At 37.3% G+C, this 26,285-nt stretch overlaps 7 protein-coding genes and 1 pseudogene across 7 annotated transcripts; all 8 read right to left on the minus strand.

Moving 5' to 3' along the window:
- Positions 1-678: 678 nt before the first annotated feature.
- Positions 679-2,260, minus strand: LOC127243238 (protein trichome birefringence-like 19). Its single transcript, XM_051263156.1, has 2 exons — positions 1,654-2,260; positions 679-1,570 (listed from the first exon to the last, which is right to left on the minus strand). Exons 1-2 carry the CDS (start codon positions 2,158-2,160, stop codon positions 818-820), a joined length of 1,260 nt encoding a protein of 419 aa, XP_051119113.1. The 5' UTR covers positions 2,161-2,260; the 3' UTR covers positions 679-817.
- LOC127242226 (protein trichome birefringence-like 19) lies at positions 2,157-4,491 on the minus strand. The gene is made up of 3 exons (XM_051261691.1): positions 4,477-4,491; positions 3,820-4,293; positions 2,157-3,051 (listed from the first exon to the last, which is right to left on the minus strand). The coding sequence occupies exons 1-3, from the start codon at positions 4,489-4,491 to the stop codon at positions 2,281-2,283; spliced, it is 1,260 nt and encodes a 419-aa protein (XP_051117648.1). The 3' UTR covers positions 2,157-2,280.
- Positions 4,492-5,729: 1,238 nt separating this feature from the next.
- On the minus strand, positions 5,730-9,266 carry LOC127242237 (protein trichome birefringence-like 19; annotated as a pseudogene).
- Positions 9,267-9,825: 559 nt separating this feature from the next.
- On the minus strand, positions 9,826-11,663 carry LOC127243248 (protein trichome birefringence-like 19). Its single transcript, XM_051263167.1, has 2 exons — positions 11,053-11,663; positions 9,826-10,732 (listed from the first exon to the last, which is right to left on the minus strand). Exons 1-2 carry the CDS (start codon positions 11,482-11,484, stop codon positions 9,974-9,976), a joined length of 1,191 nt encoding a protein of 396 aa, XP_051119124.1. The 5' UTR covers positions 11,485-11,663; the 3' UTR covers positions 9,826-9,973.
- A 469-nt stretch (positions 11,664-12,132) lies between these two features.
- Positions 12,133-15,190, minus strand: LOC127243197 (protein trichome birefringence-like 19). The gene is made up of 2 exons (XM_051263092.1): positions 14,601-15,190; positions 12,133-13,114 (listed from the first exon to the last, which is right to left on the minus strand). Exons 1-2 carry the CDS (start codon positions 15,099-15,101, stop codon positions 12,314-12,316), a joined length of 1,302 nt encoding a protein of 433 aa, XP_051119049.1. The 5' UTR covers positions 15,102-15,190; the 3' UTR covers positions 12,133-12,313.
- Positions 15,191-17,099: 1,909 nt separating this feature from the next.
- On the minus strand, positions 17,100-18,705 carry LOC127243172 (protein trichome birefringence-like 19). The gene is made up of 2 exons (XM_051263064.1): positions 18,014-18,705; positions 17,100-17,925 (listed from the first exon to the last, which is right to left on the minus strand). The coding sequence occupies exons 1-2, from the start codon at positions 18,557-18,559 to the stop codon at positions 17,143-17,145; spliced, it is 1,329 nt and encodes a 442-aa protein (XP_051119021.1). The 5' UTR covers positions 18,560-18,705; the 3' UTR covers positions 17,100-17,142.
- Positions 18,706-20,406: 1,701 nt separating this feature from the next.
- On the minus strand, positions 20,407-22,794 carry LOC127243153 (uncharacterized). Its single transcript, XM_051263040.1, has 6 exons — positions 22,654-22,794; positions 22,145-22,460; positions 21,858-22,074; positions 21,231-21,771; positions 21,049-21,147; positions 20,407-20,941 (listed from the first exon to the last, which is right to left on the minus strand). Exons 1-6 carry the CDS (start codon positions 22,709-22,711, stop codon positions 20,688-20,690), a joined length of 1,485 nt encoding a protein of 494 aa, XP_051118997.1. The 5' UTR covers positions 22,712-22,794; the 3' UTR covers positions 20,407-20,687.
- Positions 22,795-22,965: 171 nt separating this feature from the next.
- On the minus strand, positions 22,966-24,342 carry LOC127243220 (uncharacterized). Its single transcript, XM_051263131.1, has 2 exons — positions 23,930-24,342; positions 22,966-23,839 (listed from the first exon to the last, which is right to left on the minus strand). Exons 1-2 carry the CDS (start codon positions 24,340-24,342, stop codon positions 22,966-22,968), a joined length of 1,287 nt encoding a protein of 428 aa, XP_051119088.1.
- Between the last annotated feature and the right edge of the window lie 1,943 nt (positions 24,343-26,285).

The following is a 26,285-nucleotide window of genomic DNA, read 5'->3' on the forward strand; positions in this document are numbered from 1 at the left end:
AAATAATTATTATTTTAAAAGAAAAACACTATTAATATGCTCCCAAGTTACAATTTTTATTAATCAACTTATACTTAATTTGCTTCTTTTGTACAAAATTTTTTATATTCCTTCCGTTCTAATAATAATCTTATTTATCATTTTTTTCGGTCCTAAAAACAATAGTTTCATTTTAATTAATAATCGTATTTACACTCTTATTTTTTATTATTATTACAGTCACTACTTTTTACGTTCGTACGCTCACAAAGACAACCCATACTTTTTACTCATTATTAATATAATATCAATATTCCTAACTATAGATCGGAGGGAGTACATTTTTTTCAAAAAAAAATCAATATACTACACACATTATTTTAATGTTACACTATGGGTGTGTTTGTTTGGATGATTGGATTTTATTTCCACTGTTCATCCCATTTTTTTTCCCAAAAAAATCAAATTAAACACCTATTTTTCATTTTTATTATACTAAAAATCAATTTTATATTCAAAATATCACATCAACACCTATTTATATCACATCATACAACTATTCAAATTCAAAATTTTTACTATTCAAATCTCTAACTCAAAATCCAAACCCCCGAACAAACACAGCCTATATTTCACATCACATAAAAACATAAAAAAATAAATCTTTCAAATTAAAATACAAAACAAACACACCTAATATTTAAATAATATTATATTATTTTTATTAAAATATTATTTCAATAAAATTTAAATTTTGTTTTTTAAAAAAATATCAAATTTACCCCACGACAAACTGACCATAACTTTCTTCTTCTTCTTCTTCTTTTCTTTTTTTTGTTCATGTTTCGAGCATTTGTAGCAATAAATCATTCAAAGCGTCAATTGGGCCAGGCAGACACCAATGAACGCAGTCGATACCAAATGTCTGATTTGCCACTGGCCAACGGCCATATTTACGTGGATGTCCATCTGGGCGCAGCAACAGAAGTTTTGTGGCGTCAAGAAGCCTCAGTTTCCCTCCAGTTCCCCTCTGTGCTTTTTGTGCAATTCTCATCTCCTCCAACTGTATCCTGTACATATCCAAAGGGAAATACTTCAACTCGATCTCATCCCGCTTGTACGGCATCGTCCGCACGCAATCACCGCCGTTGTCCCACTCGCCACCTTCGAAATGAGCCGGCGAGAATGTTCGCAGAAACGCCACGCCTTTGAAATTCCTCGCGTCGCTGATTGCCTTAAGCGCTGTCCTGAACGCCCATTGATAGCTGAACTGTAGCGTCAGGTGAGTGATGTTCGACTCCGAGCAGGAGAGGCAGCCGATTAGGGTGCGATTGAGGTAGAAATAGGATGGATGGAAGAACCACTGCCCGGCGGAGATGATTATGTAGTCGAACGATTCGATATTGGCCGTCCAATTTTCGTGGAACTCGTCGAGAAACAGGTCGAATGGACGCCTCATATTGTTACGCTCAATTTTCTCCGATCTGATGAGAAACGGTGCGAAGAAGCTGGATACGTTAAAGTTGTATTCGGTGTAATGGTACACGGCGTCTCCGTCGGTCTGATTCGTCGAATCCGAAGGATGAGCGACCTACGATGCGCAGCACCAAAATGGTATTGAAAACAGATCAACACTTAAAATAGAAATCTAATGCTCAATTAGTGTTTACTCACTCTGGACAGGAGGCAAATTAAGGACTGCATATGATTTCTGGCCACTGAATCCCCAACAAACGCCATGGATTTCCCCCTCACGATATCTAAAAAGCGATGAGGATCAAAAATAGGGAGCTCGCAATCGTCAGGCTTCCATCTCCATTTCAGGTACGCCGTATCTGGCCGTCCATATTTCAGGCAATTCTGATGCTCATGAATCGCATCACAAGTCGCATTTGTGTAATACGGAGAGTCTTCATTCCGCACCCACTCACCGCTGAATAAGTCGCATTTCTTGTCACTCGATGGTAAACCGTTCGCCAAAACAGCCTTATCTCCGCCGGCGCTGCGGTTTGCATCAAGCAGCTGTAAGTAGCGAGGAGCGTTGATTGGGGAAGATGAGAAGAAGTAAACTGGTACTGCTGTCAAAACAAAAATCAGCGAAATTACAAGGATATAACTCGATGCCTTTCTCTGCGTCACGGATTTGGCGAAAGGAAGTTCTTCTGAAGCTTGCAGCTTCATTGAAGACGGTGAGCAATGGTGAATTGTGGGGGAGACTGAACTGGACTGGACTGGACTGGGAACTTGACTATAATATTTATAAACTAAAAATATTTCAAAAGAAAATGGAAATTAATTTCCTTATTGGGCCTCCATTCTGAGCATGTGAAGCAAAAAATCGGCCCAAGAATCAATGGGCCCAGGAAGGCACCAATGGACGCAGTCATTGTACAAAGTGACGTTCTCATCGGGCAGGTGCCCGTAACGGCTCGGGTGCCCGTCGGGCCTCAGCAGCATTGCCGGCGTGATGTCCAGTAATCGGAACTTCCTCTCCCCAAATCTCTGCGCAGCCCTAAATTCCTCCAATTGAATCATGTACAGATCCAAATTCATACCTTCCAGATTGATCTCCTCGCTCCGGAACGGCCGCCGCCGCAAGCAATTGCCGCCGGCGTTCCACAATCCGTTCTCGAAGTGCGACGGAGCGAAGGTGCGCAGGAACGTCACGCCTCTGAAGTTCTTCTTCCCGTTGATGGCTCTGAACGCCGCGCGGAAGGCGCGGCGTAAGCCGTAGGTGATGGGGAGGTCGGTGATGTTGGGGAACTGGCAGTACCGGCAGCCGATTAAACGCCGGTTCTCGTAGTAGACGGCGGTGCGTGTGAACCAGTGGGCGGCGTTGAGGATGATGTAATCGTAGCCGTCGATCTGCGTGGTCCAGGCCTTGTCGGCCTCGTCGAGGTAAAGGTTGAAGAGTCCGGTGTTGGTCGGCCCGTCGGTGTCCCGCCGCTCCTCCGATCTCACGAGGAACGGCGACCAACGGAAGACGAGGGTAAAATTGTAATTTAAGTATATCAGGCGTTTGAAATGTTCCTCGTGGGTTGGAGACGACGATACATCATTTGGATATTCTACCTAAAACATAACATAAATTATTACTGTTATTATCATTAATAATTATTTTTGTAAATATACAGTAATTTTACTCAATTTAAAATTCCAACACAACGCTAATATAGAGATAGACAAACAACATATGTGATTAACAGAATATACATGGAACATGATATAAAGTAACAATTTAGACATATAATACATAATTACGTTAACATCCTAAAAATAGACATTAAATGTACAACGATGCAAAAAGAATAATACCTAACTGTCGATAGAATTAAATTAATATGTGAATGATAAATGAATATCACAGAACAGCTGGGCCACGTCCATATAATAATAATAATAATATCATGTGTTATATGTAATGTTTAATTAAACCAAATTATTCACTAATTCCAAAACTATCCAGTCTGTCACCTAATTTCTCAATGATTTCAAGATTCCATTGTAAGAGTCAACGACAAAGACATCCTATATCCAATAATGATAATAACAACCTCAATTTCTTTCAATGAACACACATGGGAATGATAATGCACCAGTAATTGTCATTTCTGTTTCCCCCAAAAAGCAAAAGAATTTGTAGTTTAGCTACAACCAACTAGTTGCACCTTTTTCCCCATCATATATCATCTTATAATCATTTCCACTAAACAGACACACACACACATATATATATATATATATATACATATTACAATTGAAATTATAAATAAAACATATCACGTAAATCAAAATTCAAACTTGCCAACCAAACACATATATTTTTTAAGAACAACATACCTTGGACAAAAGGCAAATCAAGGATTGCATTTGGTTCCTCCCCACCGAGTCGCCGATGAATGCCATCGTCTTTCCCCGAACAACCTCCAAAAACCGATGTGGGTCGAAGGCCGGTAAGTCACATTTGTCGGGCTTCCATCTCCACTTCATGAACTCGGAGTCGGGCCGTCCATACTTGATACAGTTTTGATGCTCGTGGATGGCACGGCAGCTACGATTGGTGTAATACGGCGCTCGAGCATCCGGCACCCATTCCCCGGTGAATATATCGCATTTCGCCGCCGTCGAGTCGGCATAGGTTAGAGCAGCAGAAGAAGAAGAAGATGTTTTGAGGAAATTATAATTAGGTTGATGATCGATATGTACAAGAAGAATAAGAAGGATGAATGCAATGACAATAAGAATGGTTATGTTTTTAATTATTCTTGTTTGATTACTTCTAATTTTCTCCATCGATCTACAAGTACAATTACTCTTACATACATAGGTACATTTATTAAAGGCAAAGTTCGATGTGGCATTAATTAACTCTTCTGCTCCCAATTTAAATTATTTCTTGTATTTTTATTACAAACAATACTACTATATTTACAAATATATAGTAGTATAATATAATAAACAAATTGAGAAAAAAAATAAATAAATAAAATTGAATACAATTTGATTCCCCATATATGTATGTCACTGTTAAATTAGTGAAATTAGAAATAAAAGATTTGATTCCCTTGAATTCTCTTATACTAATATTTTAATATTATAGGTAGAGTTGTGGGATGGTTGACTTCACTGTAGTCTGTAGTAGAGAAATCGAGACCGGAGGATTTGATATGGGAGAAAGACTATTTATTTATTTATTTATGGTGTCTTAAATCAATATTAATATTATATGTGGAGTTGTGGAATGCAGCACATGCAAGTTGGTGTATTTTATAATTTCAATGAAAGACCGACTGACTACACTAAATTATAGTATACACATGAACCAGCCGTTGTCACATGTGCTAGGGAAATCAATGGTTTTTAAAATATAAAAAAAATAGATATTCTAAATAGATTTGACATGATTTGTTTTTAATACATAATAAGTATAAGAATAAAATTAAAAACATAAATAAGACACTAATTGAATTTTAAATGTACTACAAGAGTATCCATTAAATACGTGTGTACTTATTACATCTTTTTACATAATATTTTATCAAAATACAATTTCATCAATCATCAAAATTTATGTTTACCATTTTTTTTTATATTATGAAAATACTTCCTTTTATCTTTTTATTAAAAAAATATATATTTACGTATAGTCCTTTTAATCATCACTATAAAGACAAAAAAAAATAAAAATACCGTTTACTATTATTCATTTACACCAAAATTTATATATGGTTCCGTAAGAAATGATTTAATGATATGGAATCAACTTATGACCGTCATATTATGCTTCAAACATCCGACACTTTCAAATCTTGCCAACTTCACATGGTTTATTTGATATAATTTGTCTTTCAAGATTAATTTGCAAATTATTATATTTTAAAGCGCATTCCAAGAGTAGTATTCTCACATTATATATATATTAAAAAAAATATGAGTATATTTTTCAATGCTAAAAATAATACTCCCTTCGTCGCGATGCAAGGTTGTTGTTTACTTTTTCACGTAAATTTTTTAATATTAGTATTATAATGAGTTGTAGTGAAAAAAATGAAAATACCTTTATTAGTATTGTATAATATAAAAGTAATGACATTTGTGTAATATAGTGTAAATTGAAAAGTATTTATTATATCAAGTAGGTTGTGTAATTTAGTACAATTACTATATTAAAAAACGATAACCTTGAATGAAAATGGAAAATAATATCCTTTTTCAAATGGACTGAGAGTGTATTAAAATATAATCCACCTTTATTAAACTCTAGGCCAAAACTAAACAAATTTACGTTTCAAAAATACGGATGAAACATTATTTAAGATAATAGAAAGGGAGGCTAAACCAATTTTCTTATTGGGCCTCTATTCTGAGCATGTGTAGCAAAAAGTCGGCCCAAGAATCAATGGGCCCAGGAAGGCACCCATGGACGCAGTCATTGGCAATGGTGATGTTCTCCTCCGGCGGGTGATAGTAACGGCTCGGGTGCCCGTCGGGCCTCAGAAGCATCGCCGCCGTCATGTCCAGCAATCGGAACTTCTTCTCCCCAATTCTCTGCGCCTTCCTAAATTCCTCCAATTGAATCATGTACATATCCAAATTCTGACCTTCCAGATTGATCTCCTCGCTCCGGTACGGCCGCCGCCGCAAGCAATTGCCGCCGGCGTTCCACAGTCCGTTCTCGTAGTGCGACGGCGCGAACGTCTGCAGGAACGTCACGCCTCGGAAGTTCTTCTTCCCGTTGATGGCTCCGAACGCCATCCGGTGGGCGCCGCGGTAGCCGTAGGTCATGGGGAGGGCGGTGGTGTTGGGGAGTAGGCAGTAATGGCAGCCGACGACGCGGCGGTGTTCGTAGTAAACAATGCTGCTGGAGAACCAGTGGGCGGCGTTGAGGATGAGGTAATCGTAGCCGTCGATCTGTGTGGTCCAGGCCTCGTCGGCCTCGTCGAGGTAGAGGTTGAAGATTCCGGTGCCGTCGGTATCCCGGCGCTGCTCCGATCTCACGAGGAATTGCGACCATAAGAAGACGAGGGCAAAATTGTAATTCAAATACTTCACGCGATGGAAATATTCTTTGCCCATCGGAGTCGATACATTCTCTTCAATCGGATCTTCTACCTAAAATTTCACATAAATTACTATTATTATTATTATTATTATTATTATTATTAATAATATTATATACAACATATATTATCATAATTATTTATTATTTAATTTAAGAAGTATTAAAAAATTTATATATTTTTCAAATTGATAACAACGTACACAAAAAATACATATGAGTTGGTTGATTGTAATTTGAAACAGAACGACTAATTTAATTTTTTTTTATAAAAAACTCCACTCATAATTTTAATGTGAAATATAAAGCACACACACCCACAATTATACAAAAAGTATAATATATATATATATATATATCTAGGGTGTATTTGTTGGGCAAAATTTTAGAACAAATTAAACAAAATAGTTCAAAATCCGAAAAGTATCCAGCCTGTCAGCCAATTTCTAAAATTGTCATTAATCGATCATTCCAAGATTCCATATTAAGCACCATATATTTGTATGTCACTACATATATATATATATATATATATAATGAATGTATAATACTTGAAAAATAAAATGATATGTTGTGATTTGAGGCAATGACAATGACATTATATCCAATATAATAATAATAATATGAAATGAATAACACACATGGAAACACCAATAATGTCCATTATGGTTCCCCAAAGGCAAAAGAAATTATAAGCAAGAAATTGGATTTTAGCTACAAGTAGTTGCTATGCTCATCATTGTTACCTTTATGTATTTAAGCCATCAATGATTGATTAACTAGCTGTCCAAAAAACACTACATATACACATACATGCATCACAAGACATCCTCACGTTATAATCATTTACATTAAACACCACAACAAACTTAAATGACAGTAAGAGATTTAAACTCATGATTTTTTTGCATCATGAATATTTAAACTCCTCTATTTTTTTAATATATTAATAGTAGGATATGGTATTTTAATATATATATTTTTTTTATATTTTAAAAAAATAAAGACAATCGGACCTAAAAATACACGCGCAAAAAAAAAAAAAAAAAAAAAAGACGAATGCCGTCTACTTGCCCAGAACGGTCTCCAAAAACCGGTGGGGGTCGATGGCCGGCAATTCACATCCATTGGGCTTCCATCTCCACTTCATAAAATCATCGTCGGGGCGCCCGTGTTTCATACAATTCTGGCGTTCGTAGATTGCATGGCAGCTGTGATTCGTGTAATACGGCGCTCAAGGATCCGGGACCCATTCCCTGGTGAAAATATCGCATTTCGCCGTCGCGGCGGGATAGCTTGGAGGAGAAGAAGGTGAAGTTTTGAGGAAGGGTTGATTGAAATGCACTAGAAAAAAGAAAGATGATCAATGCAATGGCCAAGAAAATGGTTATGTTTTTAGTTCTTGATTGAGTGTCACAATATTGCCTAATTGCCTAATTGCCCTCTCTCTACAAATATCAAAATTGATACTTAGATACATACATACATACATAAGTATGTTAAGTAATAAAGATCTTACTAACTTCTCAAGTTATAGCTAGTGATGATGAGTGTGGGATCAGATTTATTTATTTATTATTTATTATTTATATATATTGTTTGTGTTAAATTAATGGTAGTACTATAGCTAGGCTGACTTGTATAATGCATGTAAATGCACGTCGTGTATATTAAGGAGAGGGTGACTTGGTAATTAGGGATCTGTTCTTTGTTTAGGGTTTCTTTGATTGTGCTTTCAAATGTGTGTTTTTATTATAGTAGTTTTTTCTAAAAACATATTACTACATTTATATTTTTTATTTAATAGGGTAAATTGTTTTTTTTAGTCCCGTGGAGCCTGTCGCAAACTAGTCCCGTAAGTGGAGCTTGTTGCAAACTAGTTCCATAAGTGAAGAATTTTCGTTGTTTTAGTCCTCCGGCGCCGGAGATGCCCGCGTGGCTCACCGGAGGTGACACGTGGATTTTTATTTTTATTTTTAATTTTTTTAAAAACTTATTTTTAATTTATTTTAAATTTTATTAGTATTTTTTTTATTTGTTACAATTAAAAAAAGATTAAAAAAATTAAAAAAAATGAAAAAAAAAAAAGTAAATCCACGTGTCCGCCAGGTGTCGCTGACCTGGTGGGACACCCGGCGGACACGTCACCTCCGGTGAGCCACACGGGCATCTCCGGCACCGGAGGACTAAAACAGCGAAAATTTTTTACTTATGGGACTAGTTTGCGACAGGCTCCACTTACAGGACTAAAATGACAAAGGAGTCCAATTACGGACTAAAAAAACAGTTTACTCTATTTAATATTATGTTTAGAATTAAATTTTCATATAAAATAGTAAATACTTATTTACATGAAACAATTATTTCAATTCAAAATCATTCATTTTGTTTATATAAAATGTCAGGCCCTACTATTTAACCTAAAAGAGTAACAAAAATAATAGTTCTTCATTTTAAATTTTATTATTTCATGTTTCTTAATATTTTTTTAAAAGGGAATATTTTGTAATTTTATACTTCTATCACTTTTCTAAATATATACTACATATATTTATATTCATTTTTCTTTTTCTTTTTTTTTTTTATAAAAAAAATAACAGAATTATGTTACACAAATGCTATCTCATTTACAAAACTCAATTTAATCTCATCTAAAACAGTGTCAAAACAAAAATTCAAATCCATTCAAAAACATATTTTAATAATTCTTCACACATGACTTAGCCATCGTGCACATGCTTTTAGAAGTCAACGAGACTCTAGTTTGAATTATAAAAACTATATATATACGTATATAAAAGTCGATTCTGATTTTGTATATAGAGTAATTATTTAATTACCATGTGCTGGATTACATATATATATATATATAGAGTAATTTAATACTAATATTTAGCATGATTATTGTATGGTTGGAAGACTGTTGAAATATATACATATTTTTTTGGCCTCCATCCTTTAGGACTAATGAGATGGTTGCTAATGAACAATATTAATTTTATTTATTTATTTATTTGGATTCATAGTTCCTGATGTAGGCCGATTTCTTTCTTGGACCAACCTTTGATTATTTTTCTTTAAAGCCCAAGGTAAAAATACAAAGTTTATGTTTTTATGGACTTATTCATTATGTATCAACTCATTATTGGACTTAATTATTTCATCAACTAAATATTGAGAAAAATTATTAATTTATTCAATTAAGTATCATAAATCTTGTCTGAAAATTGTGCTGAAAGGGGTTGCTAGTTGTTACACACAATCTAATTTTATTGCAACACACCGACATAATTGTAATAATAATAATAATAATAATTTCATGACTGGTATTATGATTTTTTCTTTTTTTTTTTACAAGAATCAATTCAATTATCTTTACATGTAAATAAGTAATAACAAAACGGCTTCATGAATGTATATAATTATTTAATTGTATTAATTTTCTTTAAGCAGATGTAGCAAAAAATCATTCCAGGCATCAATTGGGCCCGGCAAACACCAATGTACGCAGTCATTGGAAAATGTCTGATTTACCACCGCCCACCGCCCATATTTACCGGGATGCCCATCCGGCCGGAGTAGCATCGGTCTGGTGGCGTCCAGCAGCCGGAATATTCCTCCGGCTGATTTTCCGGCATCCTGCGCAGTCTTCATCTCCTCCACCTGTATATTGTACATTTTCAAAGTGTAATACTCCAGAGCCGTCTCGTTCCTCCTGAACGGCCTCGTCCTCACGCAGTCGCCGCCGTTGTCCCACGCGCCGCCCTCGAAGTGCGTCGGCGAAAACGTACGCAGGAACACCGTCCCTTCGAAACCCCCGGCGGCGCGAATTGCCCGGAACGCCGTCCTGAAAGCCCACCGGTAGCTGAAATACAGCGGCCGGTGGGTGACGTTCGGCTCCGGGCAGTAGAGGCAGCCGGCGAGGGTTTTGTTGAGGTAGAAATAGGTGGGGCGGAAGAACCACGCGCCGGCGGAGATGACGACGTAGTCGAAGGACGCAATCCCAGCCGTCCACGACTCGTCGAATTCATCAAGGAATAGATTGAACGGCCGAGATATGTCGCCGGGATCCGTCCGTTCGGCGCGTACGAGGTACTGCGACGAGAAGAAGGATACGCTGAAATTGTAGTCCGGATAAACGTAGTAGCGGTTGTAGTCGTCAGTCTGTCTTGTGATATTCACTGGGTGAACGACCTGTCATTTTAGCATCACATACAGTAAGAAATAGTAATACATCCATCCATGTAATAATAATTAAAGTTTTCTTTTTTTAATATTATTTCAATAATTGCTTCCATGTCTTAGCAGTTAAAAAATATTTCCGACTGACTGACTTCAAGTTGCATGTCAAAGTGTTCAAATTACTATTTTAAATAAAAAAGAAGACCCCCAAGAGAAAAGGGCAGATTCTTGGGAGCTCCATGGACTCCAACTCCAGATGTTCAATGAAGAAGAAGAAGAAGAAGAAGAAGAAGAAGCAGAAGAAGAAAGGAATAAAGGTAAAAAGAACTAACCCTGGAAAGTAGACAGATTAGGGACTGCATATGGTTTCTGGCGACTGAATCTCCAACAAAAGCCATGGATTTTCCAGACATGATATCGAGAAAGTCGTAAGGATCGAAGATGGGGAGGTCACAGGCGTCGGGCTTCCATCTCCATTTCTGGAAATCGGTGTCAGGTCGCCCGAATTTCATGCAATTCTGCTGCTCCTGGATGACGTGGCAGGTGAAATTGGTGTAATAGGGGGCTTCTGGATTGGGCACCCATTCGCCGGCGAATAAGTCGCATTTGGAGGAAGGTGCGATGATGTTAAAAGCGAGGAGCAGTTTCTTGTGGGTGGAGGGGAAGTAGAGAGGGATTACTGTAAGAACAAAGATTAGGGCAATGATCTGGACAACAAGTTTTGAATCCCTTTTAGGAACCTCAGAATCTTGGAGCTGCTTCATTTTAAAAGGGAAAAGCTAACTGATCGATCTATACACAGATTCAAGATGAATGGATAGATGGATGGATGAAGAAATTCAAGAAATTATCTAATGGCTTATGGTGTGTGTGTGTTGGAATTGACATCGATGAAGTTGTCTTCTTGTAATGCCAAATTCTGGTTCATATGTCACTGTCTTTTCTCTTTAACCAGCCATCATGTGAGACCAATGGTCCACAACATACACAGACAAATATGTATGTATGTATCTCTGAGCTGTATATTTGTGGTTAAGCCATCGTTGTGAAGCAGCATCCAATCATGCCATTAATTATAAATTAAATTGTTCTTTTCTGAAAGTTTCTTGTATTTGGCTTTAATCTTTATTCTTTGGCACATTGTAGTTGTGGAAGTTCGAAAATTATGGAAAGTCGTCAGAGACAATCCAGATTGTTTTACACAGATTCGGTATTTTTTAATAATACCATTAATTACTTTTTCTTTCATCACTAATATTAAGATGGCACACACAATCCGACACAAAGTCTCTGCTGGTCCTAATATTATTAGTCTGTATTACTATTTCTTTAATATTTTCTGAGAAACGGATATTGATATTATTCGCTGTTTCTGTACTTTATTCCCTTTAATTATTCCAACAAGAAATAAATAATTAAAAAACCACAGCCAACATTTATATATATAATATGAAAACCCCTCTTTCACATAATATATAACTTATTTCCAACATTTTCTGTTTACACACCAAGTTGAGAAAAAATAATTCAACAACATTTTGGAAAATACAACTGTACGAAAACCAAAATCCCACCCAAAAACAATAATAAAAACTATTGCAGTTTCTTCTGTCCCTGTAGGAGATTACCTTTTAGGCCCTCCATTTTGAGCATATGCAGCAAGAAATCAGCCCACGAATCAATGGGCCCGGGCAGGCACCAATGGACGCAATCATTGTACAGAGTGACGTTCTCATGAGCCCAATGTCCGTACCGGCTCGGGTGCCCGTCGGGCCTCAGAAGCATTGCCTGCGTCGTGTCCAGCAATCGGAATTCCTTCTCCCCATGTCTCTGCGCAACCCTAAATTCCTCCAATTGAATCATGTACAGATCCAAATTCATCCCCTCCAGGATCGTCTCGTTGCTGCCGAACGGCCGCTGCCGCAAGCAATTGCCGCCGGCGTTCCATATTCCGTTCTCGAAGTGCGACGGCGCGAAGGTGCGCAGGAACGTCACGCCTCTGAAGTTCTTCATCCCGTTGATGGCTCTGAACGCCGCGCGGAAGGCGCGCCGGTAGCCGTAGGTCATCGGAAGGTCGGTGATGTTGGGGAACTGGCAGAACCGGCAGCCGATTAACCGCCGGTTCTCGTAGTAGACGGCGGTTCGGGTGAACCAGTGGCCGGCGTTGAGGATGATGTAATCGTAGCCGTCGATCTGCGTGGTCCAGGCCTCGTCGGCCTCGTCGAGGTAGAGGTTGAAGAGTCCGGTGTGGGTCGGCCCGTCGGTGTCCTTCCGGTCCTCCGATCTGACCAGGAACGGCGACCAGTAATAGCCGAGGGTAAAATTGTAACTTATGTACCTCCACCGCTTGAAATGCTCGTCGGAGGTTAACGACGCGTCGATCGGATATTCCACCTGATGAAATGACAAATTTACCCCCGGTCAGCAAATTTCTACGTACTAACAAGGTACAATCGAATAAAGCAGTAGCTATGTAGCTCCCGCATCGAATCGATGTCTCTCTACTTTAAAGAATAAAGTATAACACATTGATGCAGAGATGATCACGTGCTCCGGGTGCAGGTGGAGACAACTATTCATATCACGAAAATGGACGGTTGTGATTTACAGATCTAGAAAATGTCACGTTGCCGAGATTAGATTCCCTGCTCACTGTCGTCTTCCCTTGTTCCCATTAGAATACAAATCAAGAATTTTTAAAAAGGAAAAAAAAAAATGGTACAGCAGACATTACAGCCTTACGATTTCACAAGTGGTTCATTTCAGAAGGGAGAAAACAAAAGATCATGATGGTACTGGATTACTACATATATTTTCATGATTATTCATGTGATGTTTAATTATATCAGAATTAGTAAAAAAAAGCACAGGACATTTTGCGAACTATTTTTAAGATTCTTGTTTGGCCAGAAGATTAAAATGTCACGAGGGCTCGCATCCGATGTGAATTCTAATAAACAAATAAGATGCGTCCAAACACAGCCAGCTGGCTTCTCATCAGCTTCCTTTAGCCTTTTCAATTAATCAATAATTCTCAGCTTTTGATGATTCCCAAGATTTGAAGTGAAGCATGCATGTTATGTGTTGATAATATAATTTCAAATTTCAAATATAAATAAATTGAAGGAGTGATGAATACTACCATAAGTATGTGATTAACTTAAAAAAATGATAGCCAAATACCCTTTGCTTAAGGTTGACGACAAGCTGTAGATTGTTTCATATTTATATTCATCCTATACATAAATAAATTTAATAAAAAAGAAAAAGAAAATACATTTTAGGTAAAGTATTCACACACACATTTTACATCAATAATTTCATATTACCTCAAAAAAGCAAAATTGGCAGTAAAAATCAATGGTAAAGTATAGCATAGCTAAAACCTTTGAAATAATAGAGGGCTATTAATGTGGTTTTTGAATGATAATTCAGGTTTAGGTAAACTAACGTTTTCTTTCCAGCTATAAATATAATTAATCTGTGATATATACAGTCAGTACATAAACCAAAAGTGGGCTCAGTTCAACAAATTTCTCAATCCATTACCTAAATTTGTAATTTATTGAATTCAATTCTGACACACAGACTGATTATGAAATTAATCATCCTACACACAACATATATGTATGTATGTATGTATGTATGTGCATGTACACATCTATCAATGCTCATCCACTAGCAAGCCACTCCAAAAATCCACAGATCAAGCAAAGATGCCATGATGAGCAATGAAAGATGCAGATTTATATATAATATATTTAAATGAAGAAATGAATTATCAAATATATAGATTAGTTTAATTTGGGGAATAATTTGAAAACTAAAATGAATAATTTGGAAATGAATAACAGAATGCAGTTGGGAAATTGTACGGTACCCTGGAGAGAAGGCATATCATGGACTGCATTTGGTTCCTCCCCACGGAGTCCCCAACGAAGGCCAGGGACTTGTCTCGGACCATATCCAGGAACTGGAACGGATTAAAAACCGGCAAATCGCAGCCGTCGGGCTTCCACCGCCATTTCATGAACTCCGAATCCGGCCGTCCATACTTCATGCAGTTCTGGTGCTCGTGGATCGCCCAGCAGCTCCGGTTCGTGTAATACGGAGCTTTCGGATTCGGAATCCATTCCCCTGTGAATATATCGCACTTTTCCTCCTCGTCGGAAATCCTAATTTCCTCCCCGCGATACGAACCGCCGATTCCTGCCGCCGAGCTCCTGTATCTGGCCGGCACTGAAGACGAAGAAAGCTTCACGACTGGATAATTGAGGCGAATTAGAGTAATAAGGATTAACGCTACGGCTAGAAGGATGAACACGCTCTTCGTAGTGCTCTTGCTTTTCGTCTGCTCCATGGATTGGATTTGAAGCTTCATCTGAAGAGCTTTGGGGGAAAAATTATTAAAAAGGAGCCTTGGAGGAGCAGACTCGAATAACAATAATGTATATAATAATTACTATTTCTATATATATATATATATATATATACTTTTTAGCTTACCCATGCATCCACACTCTCACACATATATTATAGAGTGACATTACACTGATTCTTACATAATAATAGTAATAAATAATATTAAATTACTAACAAATCCAATCTTATCTTCAAAATATCATTGTGTCAAATGATAACTTTGTAATTAACTTGAGAATAAAAAGTTAGCCAACTTTATTGTCATTATTAATATATGAAAATTGTTGGGTATGAATATGAGAATTGTGAGATTAGAGGGGCGTTGTTTGAATAAGTGAAATTATTGTTAGGCCCTGTTTGTTTGGGCATGATTAGGACCGCCTTTTTCCGGTCATGCACAACGCATATTTGGATATCAGGAAATGGATACAAACAGTTCTGAAAAGGATTGGGGAGGTATTTAGGATGCGGTATTATTGGTTGTTGTTGCAGCGATAGCCAGCCATGGGATATTATTTTTATACATTAATAATAATAATAATAATAATAATAATAATAATAATAATAATAATAATAATAATAATTTGAGAAGAGAGGACAAATGAAGACACGTCGGCGTCGGATAATCATAATGTGGTTAAGGGATCATAATCTTGGGTGGAAATATTGTGCATGGAGGTGACCTCTTAACTTAATTAATTATGGATTCTTCAATTCACTAATTATTATTATTATTAATATATATTATTTCCGGTTTAGCTAACTTATTGTGAAGCTGACCGACAGATCATTGAATAATATTTTCGTAACAAAATCATGAAACCATAACAACTGAATGATGAAGATATAGTGAAATGTAATGATTAAGTTCATTAGAGTTACATTGTTAAGGACTGTTTAGTTACAACGGTGGGTTTTGTGTCTTATTATTATTATTATTTGGGTGTCATGTGTCCGTAAATTGAAGTGCGATTTGGTAAACAACTACGTGGTGTAGTTGCTTAGAAAACCAACCACTTTCACAGACTTCCTATTCTTAGCGAAACTCGAGTCAATTATATTATATATTAACACCCAATTATCGAGCACAATGAACTTATTTAAATAATTTACTTGGGGAATTGGGATAAAATGATTTTAAATTATTATATTATTATTTTTAGTTCATTTATTTTGTTACACAAATTGATGAACTGCGAATTTATCCTCTATTACGACATTCTAAATATTTTCAAAATTCAAATAATAAAATCCAAATTTAACGGATTTTAAATTAATTTAAAATCCACTTGCCATAAATAAAGTTTACTCATATTTTTTGTAGTATTTTAATGGACTGACACTCTGACTAGTATATGTTATAAAATTATAAATTAGTGATCCTTTAAATCAATATTTGGTTTTTTATTAGTATTATTATAAATGGAATTTTAATTTTTACCCTTACTAGTGCACGTCTGAATTTTAATTTTATTTTTATAAAATTAGTCATCTCAAATATATTTTAGAGTATGTATATTTAACTATGATATATATATATATTTACACAAGAAATTTAAACAGTTTGAATTTTAAAAAAAAATAAAATAAAATCGAAGTAAGTTAATGATAGTGGTATCTCTAATTTAAAATTAATTATTTCTAGAGTAAGACGTCTGTTTCAGTAATTTATTAAGAGATGATATGACGACACAACTAATCCAAGATTTAGTTTTTTTTTTTTCTAATTGAATATTGGGGAACATTATTTTGTTCTATCTAATCTAATCCACTTATTAATCGTATGTCTAATCATAAAATAAACATGTGTGGACGTAGGTAACTACCGGCCCATACAAACAGCTCGGCCCGGCCCATATCACTCCTTTTTTAAAAAAAAAATAATTAAATTAAATTATTGTTTACGTGATAGATAGGGCTTGTCTATCATTACTGTACATTAATTGCTGAATTTTGAATTAAATGAAAAATGAGTGATTTAAAGTTAATTATACTGTGGTTTATGCATATAAAATAAAATGGTGCATTTCTCTTTTCAATAATTCGAGCAAAAAATCATTCCAGGCATCAATGGGTCCAGGCAAGCACCAGTGCACACAATCATTAGGTAATGACACATTTACCCCTGGCCAATGCCCATATTTACTGGGATGCCCATCGGGCCTCAGCATCATCGTCTTCGTCGCATCCAACAGCCTGAACTTCGCTCCGGTTCCGCTCCCTGCTCTTCGTGCAATTCTCAGCTCCTCCAACTGCACTGCGTACATCTCCAGCGCGTAATCCCTGAGTCCAATTTCGTTCCTCCGGTACGGCGCCGTCCGCCGGCAGTCGCCGCCCTTGTCCCACGACCCGCCCTCGAAGTGCGACGGCGCGAACGTTCTCAGAAACGTCACGCCGTCGAAGTCTACTGCGTCGTTGATCGCCCGGAAAGCTGTCCGGAAGGCACGGCGGTAGCTGAACGCGGCGCCGCGGCGGCGGACGTGGGAGTCGGAGCAGTAGAGGCAGCCGATTAGGCGGCGGTTGACGTGGAAGTATGTCGGCCGGAAGAACCAGTGGCCGGCGGAGATGACGATGTAGTCGAAGAAGCCGATTTGCGTCGTCCACCGGTCGTCGTACTCGTCGAGGTATACGTCGAAAGGACGCGACACGGGCGTGTTGGACTCCAGCTTCCCCGTTTTCACCAAGTACGGCGTCCAGAACATCGACATGTTGAAGTCGTACTCCCTGTATTCGTACCGCTTGTTTTGGTCCGTCGGATCTGATAGATCCAACGGATACGCAACCTGATCAAATTAAAAAAAAAAAAATTAATTCCCCCAAAATTTTAAAACTGTTTAATCCTCTTATTATTAATTTCTTACATTAACTTACCCTGGAGAGGAGACAAATAAGTGACTGCATATGATTTCTTGCGACGGAATCTCCCACAAAGGCCAAAGACTTTCCCCTAACGAGGTGCAGAAACTGATGAGGCTCAAAAACGGGAAGATAACAGCCGTCCGGTTTCCACTTCCATTTGAGGAAGCCCAAATCTGGCCGACCAAATTTCATGCAATTCTGGTGGTCCTGGATCGCGTCGCAAGTCGCATTTGTGTAATAAGGCCTCTCAGGATTGGGCACCCATTCCCCTCTAAATAAGTCGCATTTCTCATCCTGCAGCGCTTTTAACGTAACTACTTCCTCTCCTCTAACGACGTCGTTTCTGTCGCCTCTCCGCTCTTCGTCTTCTTCCCGTTTCTTGATCTCCGCCGCCCCGCCGCCATGGTTGGATAATTTCTTGACGTAATCTCCGATGGGGGTACTGTTGTAAAAAGGGATTGCGAGGAGGACGAGGACGAGGAGGGCTATGATTGGAATGATGATGAGTCGTGATATCGTTGTTTTCCGTCGTGCTCTGGGCCTCCCGCGGAGCTTCATTGCAGGTGATTGAAGTACGGTACGTACGTGGATGGACAGAAAGAAACCAGACACGATGCAGAAATTTGATTACCGTACGTACGTATGTACAAGATCATGGATAGTATTGTACGATTATTCCCTGTGGTCACAATTCAATGGATCGCGTAGGGATGTTGTGTAATGTAAGAAATATGTGGTTTAAACAAAACAAAGTATAATTTCATATACCACAAGTATATATATATATATATATATATATAGTATTGTACAATGTAAAAACTAATTACTTTGACAGACCTATCAATTTGTTCATTCATTGTGATATAATTTTCAATAAATATTAAAAAAAATTCTCATTCTTATACAATGTATATACTTTACTTACTTTTAAAAAATTAACATTCAATAATTTTTTTTTTTTAATTTTTTTTATTTTATACTATCAACACAAATTTCATAACACATACATACATTTAAATACGAAACCAACACACCCTATATTTCAATTTCATTTTTATTATTTATCTCAATTATTTCTTGAAATATTTCTACTAAATAAATTATAAATATATTTATAAAACCTCAACTTTGTTAATATGATATGGGCTCAACTTAGCCCAATTTGAATTCGTTAAAAAATATGAGTTGATGATTGTGACGTTTTTTGAAATTTTGTGAAGAACGACCTTTTAATATGCAGAATAGAGACTAATGCAAACGTAGAAATTTAATAACCAGAATAATTAAATAGAGTATTCATTATTTCAAACTTTTGATTTCCCATTATTGGCAGTGGGAAAATGACACCACCTATAACATTTATGATTATGTTTAGAATCAATGAAAACAATCTCACTTACGATTCAAATAAATAAATAAATAATTAATTGTACAGAAACCAAATAAATGTCCTTTCTTTTACTATTTATAAAAATAAAATAATTGAAGTTGTGTGTATCTATATATAGATTGAAGCCAGATTCATTCTCCCAACTCCGTCCTTCACACAAATTCAACGGCGGTGATTTCGTCTTCAACCTTAGGCGGCTATCTCAGCCATTCACTATTTTCGCACCATTTCTTCTTCAATCCAAGGTAATTAAGCTTCCTCTCTTCCTTGTTCGTCCAACAATTACTCCAAGAATTAATTAATTAATTAAATAAACTGAAGGTGGAAGTAGCTAGAGACTGCGATGAGGAGGCTGGAGAAGCTGATGATGAGCTTGAAATCAAAACTGATGAAATCAATGAAGTTGAAAAGGCAAGAGCAGGAGTACGACAAGATAGACAAGAGCGAAAGCATGAGGATCGAAATCCGGAGCAGAAAAACCAGGAAGCTCATCCAGGAAACTCTCAGAATTGCCGATTCTCCCAACACCAGAACCTACGCCTTCTGATAATATATAACTTCCAATTTTCAAGCCTAGTTTGGTGAGTTTCCTTTCAATGCATTTGCTAACTTATTGTAATTTTCAAGTTTTTTTTTTTTTTTTTAAGAATATCCCATTAGCTTGTGTATGTGTTGATTAATAAATTAATTTCTTAATTACTAATTTAAATCCCGTAGTGGTTTAGTTAATTAATTAGATAATTATTTCTGCTAAGACATTAAAGCCAGTAAATACAGCCAAAAAAATCCACACACTCCTCGTGTCAATCCCCACACTTTACAACGTGGGATTTGATTTTAAATTATTTATTATTTATTCAAATTTCTAAAAGTAGAAAGCGGTGGAGACCCGACACACCGATCAAACTCTTGTAATACTCTTTTCTACTTTTTTTTTTAATTTTTTTTTATGCATTTTACAAAAGAATCTAACACAAAAATCAAACGACAGAAATAGTACTACTAATTTAGACAATTAATAGAATAAATATAAATAAAATAAAATAATATTCAAGGTGCTCTCAATAGCACACATCCTGATCATGATTCAAACAACATTCATCGTCTAAATTGAACAAAGGGAGAGAGTGTCTTATTCTTAACTACTCAGAAAACTGGAAATTGTCACAGAAATTTCGACTCGTAATAAGAACTGGTTATATCTGTTCTTGCACTGTGTAGATCAGAAGATCGATCATCACAACATTAATATAGTATTTCACCAAGTTTAAGCTAAAATGGACGTCGACGATCCTCCTAACTAGGCCGAGGAAAGGCAGCCACAGATGCCCGAATCCGATCCTCCGAAAACGACAAGTCGACGAGCTCGCCGTTTAAATACTTGTCGTAGGCAGGCAAATCAAAGTGACCATGCCCACACATGGCCATCAGAATCACCTTCGACTCCCCCGTCTCCCGGCACCGCCGCGCTTCTCTGATGGTCGCCGCAATCGCATGAGTCGGCTCCGGCGCCGGGATCAGCCCCTCTGACCTTGCAAATTGTATCGCACCTTCATCACCACCACAACATTAATATGTAAATTAATGATCCGCCGAATCTCTACTAGCTTAAGCTTTTAGATGAAATAGTTGTATCTAAGTTTGTGTACATACACACCTTGGAAGCATTCGGTCTGAGCAATCGCAAGAGTTTCGATGAGTCCCGATTCGTACACATGCGAAACCAACGGCGCCATGCCGTGATACCTCAAGCCCCCTGCAAATCGAGGCATCGAAAGCGATCGTTATTTTCCGGACGTAATGAGCTCCCATACTTATTACAACAGTTTAGCTACTCGCCGGCGTGAATAGGATCCGGTATAAAATCGTGGCCGAGAGTGTGCATCTTCATCAACGGAGTCATCCCAGCCGTGTCCCCATAATCGTAGGCGTACACGCCCTTCGTCAACGACGGGCACGCTTCCGGCTCAACTGCCCTGATCACCGGATTCATCTTCCCACCGACGAGCTTCTCCCTGAGGAACGGGAAAGCCAGCCCCGCGAAGTTGGATCCTCCGCCGGTGCATCCGATGATTACGTCGGGACACTCTCCTATAGCCTCCAACTGCATTATACACTCCTCGCCGATCACGGTTTGATGCAACAGGACATGGTTGAGAACACTCCCTAGACAGTACTTAGTGTCCGGATTCGCAGCCGCAACCTCGACAGCCTCGGAGATGGCAATACCTAAGCTCCCCGGGGTCGAGGCGTCGGTTTCAAGTATTCTTCGACCGGCCTCGGTTATAGTCGACGGCGAAGGGTGCACCTTTGCGCCCCATGTTTGCATCATCAGTTTTCGATACGGCTTCTGATCGTACGATGCGCGGACTTGCCACACCTGAAAACGAGAGATCGCGATGATCATCAAGATTAAAAGCAATGTGAATTAATCTAAGTTTCGAGCTTTTCGATCGTATCGGAAACCTCGCAATTGAGACCGAATAAGGAGCAGGCGAACGCCAGAGAACAGCCCCACTGGCCGGCGCCGGTCTCCGTGACAACATTCTTGACGCCTTGCTGTGCATTGTACCAAACCTGCGGCACGGCCGTGTTGGGTTTATGCGAACCGGCGGGGCTTACGCCTTCGTATTTGTAGTAGATTCTGGCGGGCGTGTCGAGCAGCTTCTCCAGCCGCTTCGCCCTGATCAGTTTAATCCAACGGTCAGGAATGACTGAAGAGGATTTGAATGAAGGAGAGAGATATATAGGACCTGATGAGAGGGGTGGGGCGCCAGAGTTTGTAGACATCGATGACTTCTTCAGGGATGTCGATGAATCTTTCGAGTGTTGTCTCTTGCTTGATTAATTCGTCGGGGAAAAGAGGGGACAGGTCCTCCGGCGAAATCGGTTCGAACGTTTTGGGATGCAGTGGAGGCGGCGGCTTTACTGGAAGATCAGCAATTAGATTGTACCACCGCCGGGGGATTTCGTCGGAGGCGGCGAATACTCTGGATTTGGCCGGAAGTTTCAGGCGGCGCGGCGGCGGGCTTCTTGTTGCGGGGAAACAGCCCAGGCGGCGATGATTTCCTGTACGGCGCCGGTAAAAGGAAAGGAAAGCTGAGACAAGTGCTCGAGATACCCAAACTAATTGTTTAAAGGATCAGAGGAAATTTGAACCCTAACTTTGAAACAAAATCTTGAGAATTAATTCACAAATCAGATCCAGAAAATCCAATAAAAGCATGTGGGTGTTTTCCTGGTTTTTTAAATTAAAACTGACCTTGGACATGGCTCTGCAGGTTTCCAGAAGAAGAAAGTAGTGCTAACGACTCAGCCATTTGTGGGATGAAGTTGTTGCAGAAGCTATGGAGATTTGAGAATGAAGGGCGCTCGTGTTGGCGTCGGAACGTCGAAAGCGGCGGTTGACTATATGCAGCAGTTCAATTACTACTACGATTATTATTATTATCTTAATTTCGCAGTACTAGAATTGGAGTACGACGTTTTAAAACCGTCGATGACTTTCACTTTGACTTTAACTTTGGTATTGAGTTTGACTTGAGTGGACTGGAAACGTATTCGTTGGTGGGTTTCATTCCCATTTGCAGGCGATTTTGTCAGTGTTCTTGAAGTTGAAATTGATGACGAGTCTTCCATCGAAAGCCCTAACAACGAAGCTCTCGACCAGCACATAGCAGCCAAACTTTGTCCAATCATTACAGCCGCCGCCATGCCCATGGATCTCCTTCCTCCCCGAAACTCTTACATATCTCTCCCCATCGAACCAACCTCTGGTCTCCTGCAACCACTTCATCTTCTCGTACAAACCCAAGCTCAACCCCACGCCCCCTCTCTTCCCAAACTCCCCCTTCAACTTAAACAAAACAAACCCATCCATATCCTGCCTCTCATCCTTCTCACCTTCCTTCCCATTCACCAAACAAATCAACTTATTCACACGTGCATCCACCTCCACGTGGCACCCACCGCCTCCGCCGTCGTTGTCGGCGGAGTATATCCGCTCCCACCACAACTTAAGGCTCACTTCGTACAACAAAGATTTCCTCATCTGATCGCAGCACCTAACGTCGTCCTCCTTCACGAACATAAACGGACAGTACCACTTTCCTATCACCGCCGGAATCGACCGCCGTGAATTCACCGGGAAGTCGAGGCCAGGCAGCGCCGTCGGTGGCGGCTCCCGGAGCGCCGGAGCTTCGCGTAGATGAACTTTGAAGGAGTGAGACACGTAAGCTTCCCATCCCCCTTTACGTAAAAAGCTCGGCGGGTAGCCGTCCCACTCCACCGATCTGGCGAAAAAGCCGCCGCCGGGATACGGCCGGATCTCCATCTGTTGGTACCTGTCGCGGTGGTCGAACGGCCTCGTTCTGTTTTCCGACATCCGGGAAGTCCTCGGACAGCAGCACATCCCGGCGTCTCCTTCTTTAGAACACGTGTACGCTCGCCTGCAAAATTAATTACAGTTTCGATGGAATTAATATCGATATATGATTAAGATTAATTGTAGTTTCGATGATCCTATGATTGCAGCGTACCCTTTGTGATGTCCCCTGGCTTTGATGGCGTAGTAACGATTGGAGGAAAGAGGATGATCGAGAACGGGGACGAACCAGACTTTGGCGATGTTGGCGGCCTCGTCCGGTAAAGAGTGGACAACTTTTAAGATCCTGTCGGAAGGGAGTGGGAGGTTCTTGATCCGGTCGGTGTTGCAGATGCCGCAGCAGGAGGAATCCATGGCGTCGGAATCTTCGTCGGTGACGACTAGCTGGCCGGAGAATGGACCGTCCGCCGGCGGATGGGCGGAGAGAGCGGCGGGGAAGCGGCGGTACAGAGAACGTGGTTTTGTTACGTACATTGTGATGGTGATAGTATGGTAGTAGTGTATTGATTGATTTATTACACGTCTTTTTTGCATAAGGATACGAGTGTGTTTACTAGCTCTAACCATGTTCTTCTAATATATGATCCGTGGTGTGATTTATAAAAAAATATATATATATTTTATTTGAGTTATTTAATTATAAAATAATTATTTTTTAATAATTATAATTTTATTTTTGTCTTGTAAATATACTTACTTATCATCGTTATATTATTATTTTCATTCGAAAATAATAAAATTATCTTTACACTAATTAATATTAATTATTCACTATAATTAAAATATTACTATTATTTTTTAAACTCGGTCAATAAATTTATATTTTTAAAATAGATGAAAAAAATATAATATAATAAACAATATATAGATATAGTAATAAAAATACACAAAAAATATAATAAAATACTTTAAAAAAAATTATAATATTTTCACAAATTTACACACCTCACAAAAAAATAAAACAAAACAAAATAAATTCACTCTAATTGTAAATATATATATTAATAAATAATAATAATAATAAGTATTTTATATAATAAATGTTAAATGAAAACATAAGATATATTAAAAATAATATTTGCAGAAAGATGCATGGTACGTACGTTAGAGATCTGATCAATCTTTTGTGTTTGTTTTTAATCTGTTCATTTTTATTTGAAAAGTTGACATAAAGCGGCATCTTTTTGTAAAGCATTCTTGATAAAATTATCACCATCATTTAAAGAGGGCAATAATTGTGCCAAATAATATATATCAAATAATGGTGTGTATATCTATTCATATTTTACAAGATGACCTTATTATAATTTGTTGTATATACAATAAAAATAATAATTCAAACTCAAATCAAAACAAAATATGTTGAATTTTTAAAGACAAAAAATTGCTTGAAAATGAGTAGAAATTAGAAAATAAATTGTAAAAAACAAAAATTGGCTGATTTGTGTTGTGTGTAACTTTTAGTAATTATACTTTTTTTTTTAAATAATAATACATTTACACTTTATACAATATTTCAAACAATATCATTAAAAAATAAATGAATTAGAAGACAAAATTATTTTATACTCTGTATAATTGTTGTTGTTGTTGTTAGGGGTTTTTTTAATTAACTATTTTAGTGCAATTTTTAAATTTAAAATTTTTGTTAAGAAGAGAAAAAAAATGCCGCATCAATTCGATTTTCTCGTCAAGCTAAGCTTTTTGTTTGAAATATTTATTAAAGTCGGTTACCTAATTTTATGCTTGAAATGTGGGTTTATCATTTAAAAAGTTGCTTTGTTTGGTAATTTTTAGAATTTTTTTACTATTCTAGTATATATTTTTCACAAAAAAATTTACATTATATATATTTCTTTTATTTTTTATATTATACTAAAAATTATAAATTTATAGTTAAAAAATCACACCACAACACTTAGGAAGTGTGTTTGTTCTGGGTATTGGATTTTAAATACACTATTCATTTTATGTTTTCCCCCCCAAAAAATATCAAATTAAACACATATTTTTCACTTTTTATATTAGATTAAAAATTAATTTTACATTCAAAACATCACATCAACACCTATTTATATCACATGATAGAACTATTTAAATTCAAAATTTTTACTATTCAAATCTCAACTCAAAATTCAAACCCTAAATAGACAGATTTTTTTATTTTTTTTAATTAAACTTAGGGGTGTTATAGATTTTTTTATTTTTTAATGTTATTATTATTTTCTATGTAATTTTGGTAGAGATCAATATATTACTATTATTTATTCAAAATTATGTTCTTTCTTTTCTTTTTTCTTTTTTTTTTTTTTTTCTGATCTAAAACTATACTATTTCTTTCAATAAGAAGTTATGAGTTTATTTACTTAATATTTTTTTAGTGGAATAATTTTTTATAAATATTATTAAAAAAATATAATATACATCTATTTACACAAAATCAATAATTCACAGCATAATATTATTTTTTATATTATCATCATCTATTTTATATTTTTAATTTTTTTAAA

Source organism: Andrographis paniculata, unplaced genomic scaffold (genome assembly GCF_009805555.1).
Source record: "Andrographis paniculata isolate CXL003 unplaced genomic scaffold, ASM980555v1 Contig19END, whole genome shotgun sequence".
Lineage (NCBI taxonomy): Eukaryota > Viridiplantae > Streptophyta > Magnoliopsida > Lamiales > Acanthaceae > Andrographis > Andrographis paniculata.

What these genes read in the sequence shown, in the direction of transcription:
- LOC127243238 (XM_051263156.1), bottom strand. Translation starts at nt 2,160, where the DNA reads ATGAAGCTGCAAGCTTCAGAAGAACTTCCTTTCGCCAAATCCGTGACG. An exon ending in TAATTTGCCTCCTGTCCAGA is followed by an intron (nt 1,571 to 1,653) that starts GTGAGTAAACAC and finishes TGCGCATCGTAG; the next exon opens with GTCGCTCATCCTTCGGATTC.
- LOC127242226 (XM_051261691.1), bottom strand. An exon ending in TGATTTGCCTTTTGTCCAAG is followed by an intron (nt 3,052 to 3,819) that starts GTATGTTGTTCT and finishes GTTATGTTTTAG; the next exon opens with GTAGAATATCCAAATGATGT.
- LOC127243248 (XM_051263167.1), bottom strand. Translation starts at nt 11,484, where the DNA reads ATGAAGCAGCTCCAAGATTCTGAGGTTCCTAAAAGGGATTCAAAACTT. An exon ending in TAATCTGTCTACTTTCCAGG is followed by an intron (nt 10,733 to 11,052) that starts GTTAGTTCTTTT and finishes CTAAAATGACAG; the next exon opens with GTCGTTCACCCAGTGAATAT.
- LOC127243197 (XM_051263092.1), bottom strand. Translation starts at nt 15,101, where the DNA reads ATGAAGCTTCAAATCCAATCCATGGAGCAGACGAAAAGCAAGAGCACT. An exon ending in TGATATGCCTTCTCTCCAGG is followed by an intron (nt 13,115 to 14,600) that starts GTACCGTACAAT and finishes TCATTTCATCAG; the next exon opens with GTGGAATATCCGATCGACGC.
- LOC127243172 (XM_051263064.1), bottom strand. Translation starts at nt 18,559, where the DNA reads ATGAAGCTCCGCGGGAGGCCCAGAGCACGACGGAAAACAACGATATCA. An exon ending in TTATTTGTCTCCTCTCCAGG is followed by an intron (nt 17,926 to 18,013) that starts GTAAGTTAATGT and finishes TAATTTGATCAG; the next exon opens with GTTGCGTATCCGTTGGATCT.
- LOC127243153 (XM_051263040.1), bottom strand. Translation starts at nt 22,711, where the DNA reads ATGGCTGAGTCGTTAGCACTACTTTCTTCTTCTGGAAACCTGCAGAGC. An exon ending in CCTGCAGAGCCATGTCCAAG is followed by an intron (nt 22,461 to 22,653) that starts GTCAGTTTTAAT and finishes GGCGCCGTACAG; the next exon opens with GAAATCATCGCCGCCTGGGC. An exon ending in TCAGACCGAATGCTTCCAAG is followed by an intron (nt 20,942 to 21,048) that starts GTGTGTATGTAC and finishes GTGGTGATGAAG; the next exon opens with GTGCGATACAATTTGCAAGG.
- LOC127243220 (XM_051263131.1), bottom strand. Translation starts at nt 24,342, where the DNA reads ATGGTTAGAGCTAGTAAACACACTCGTATCCTTATGCAAAAAAGACGT. An exon ending in GCCAGGGGACATCACAAAGG is followed by an intron (nt 23,840 to 23,929) that starts GTACGCTGCAAT and finishes TTAATTTTGCAG; the next exon opens with GCGAGCGTACACGTGTTCTA.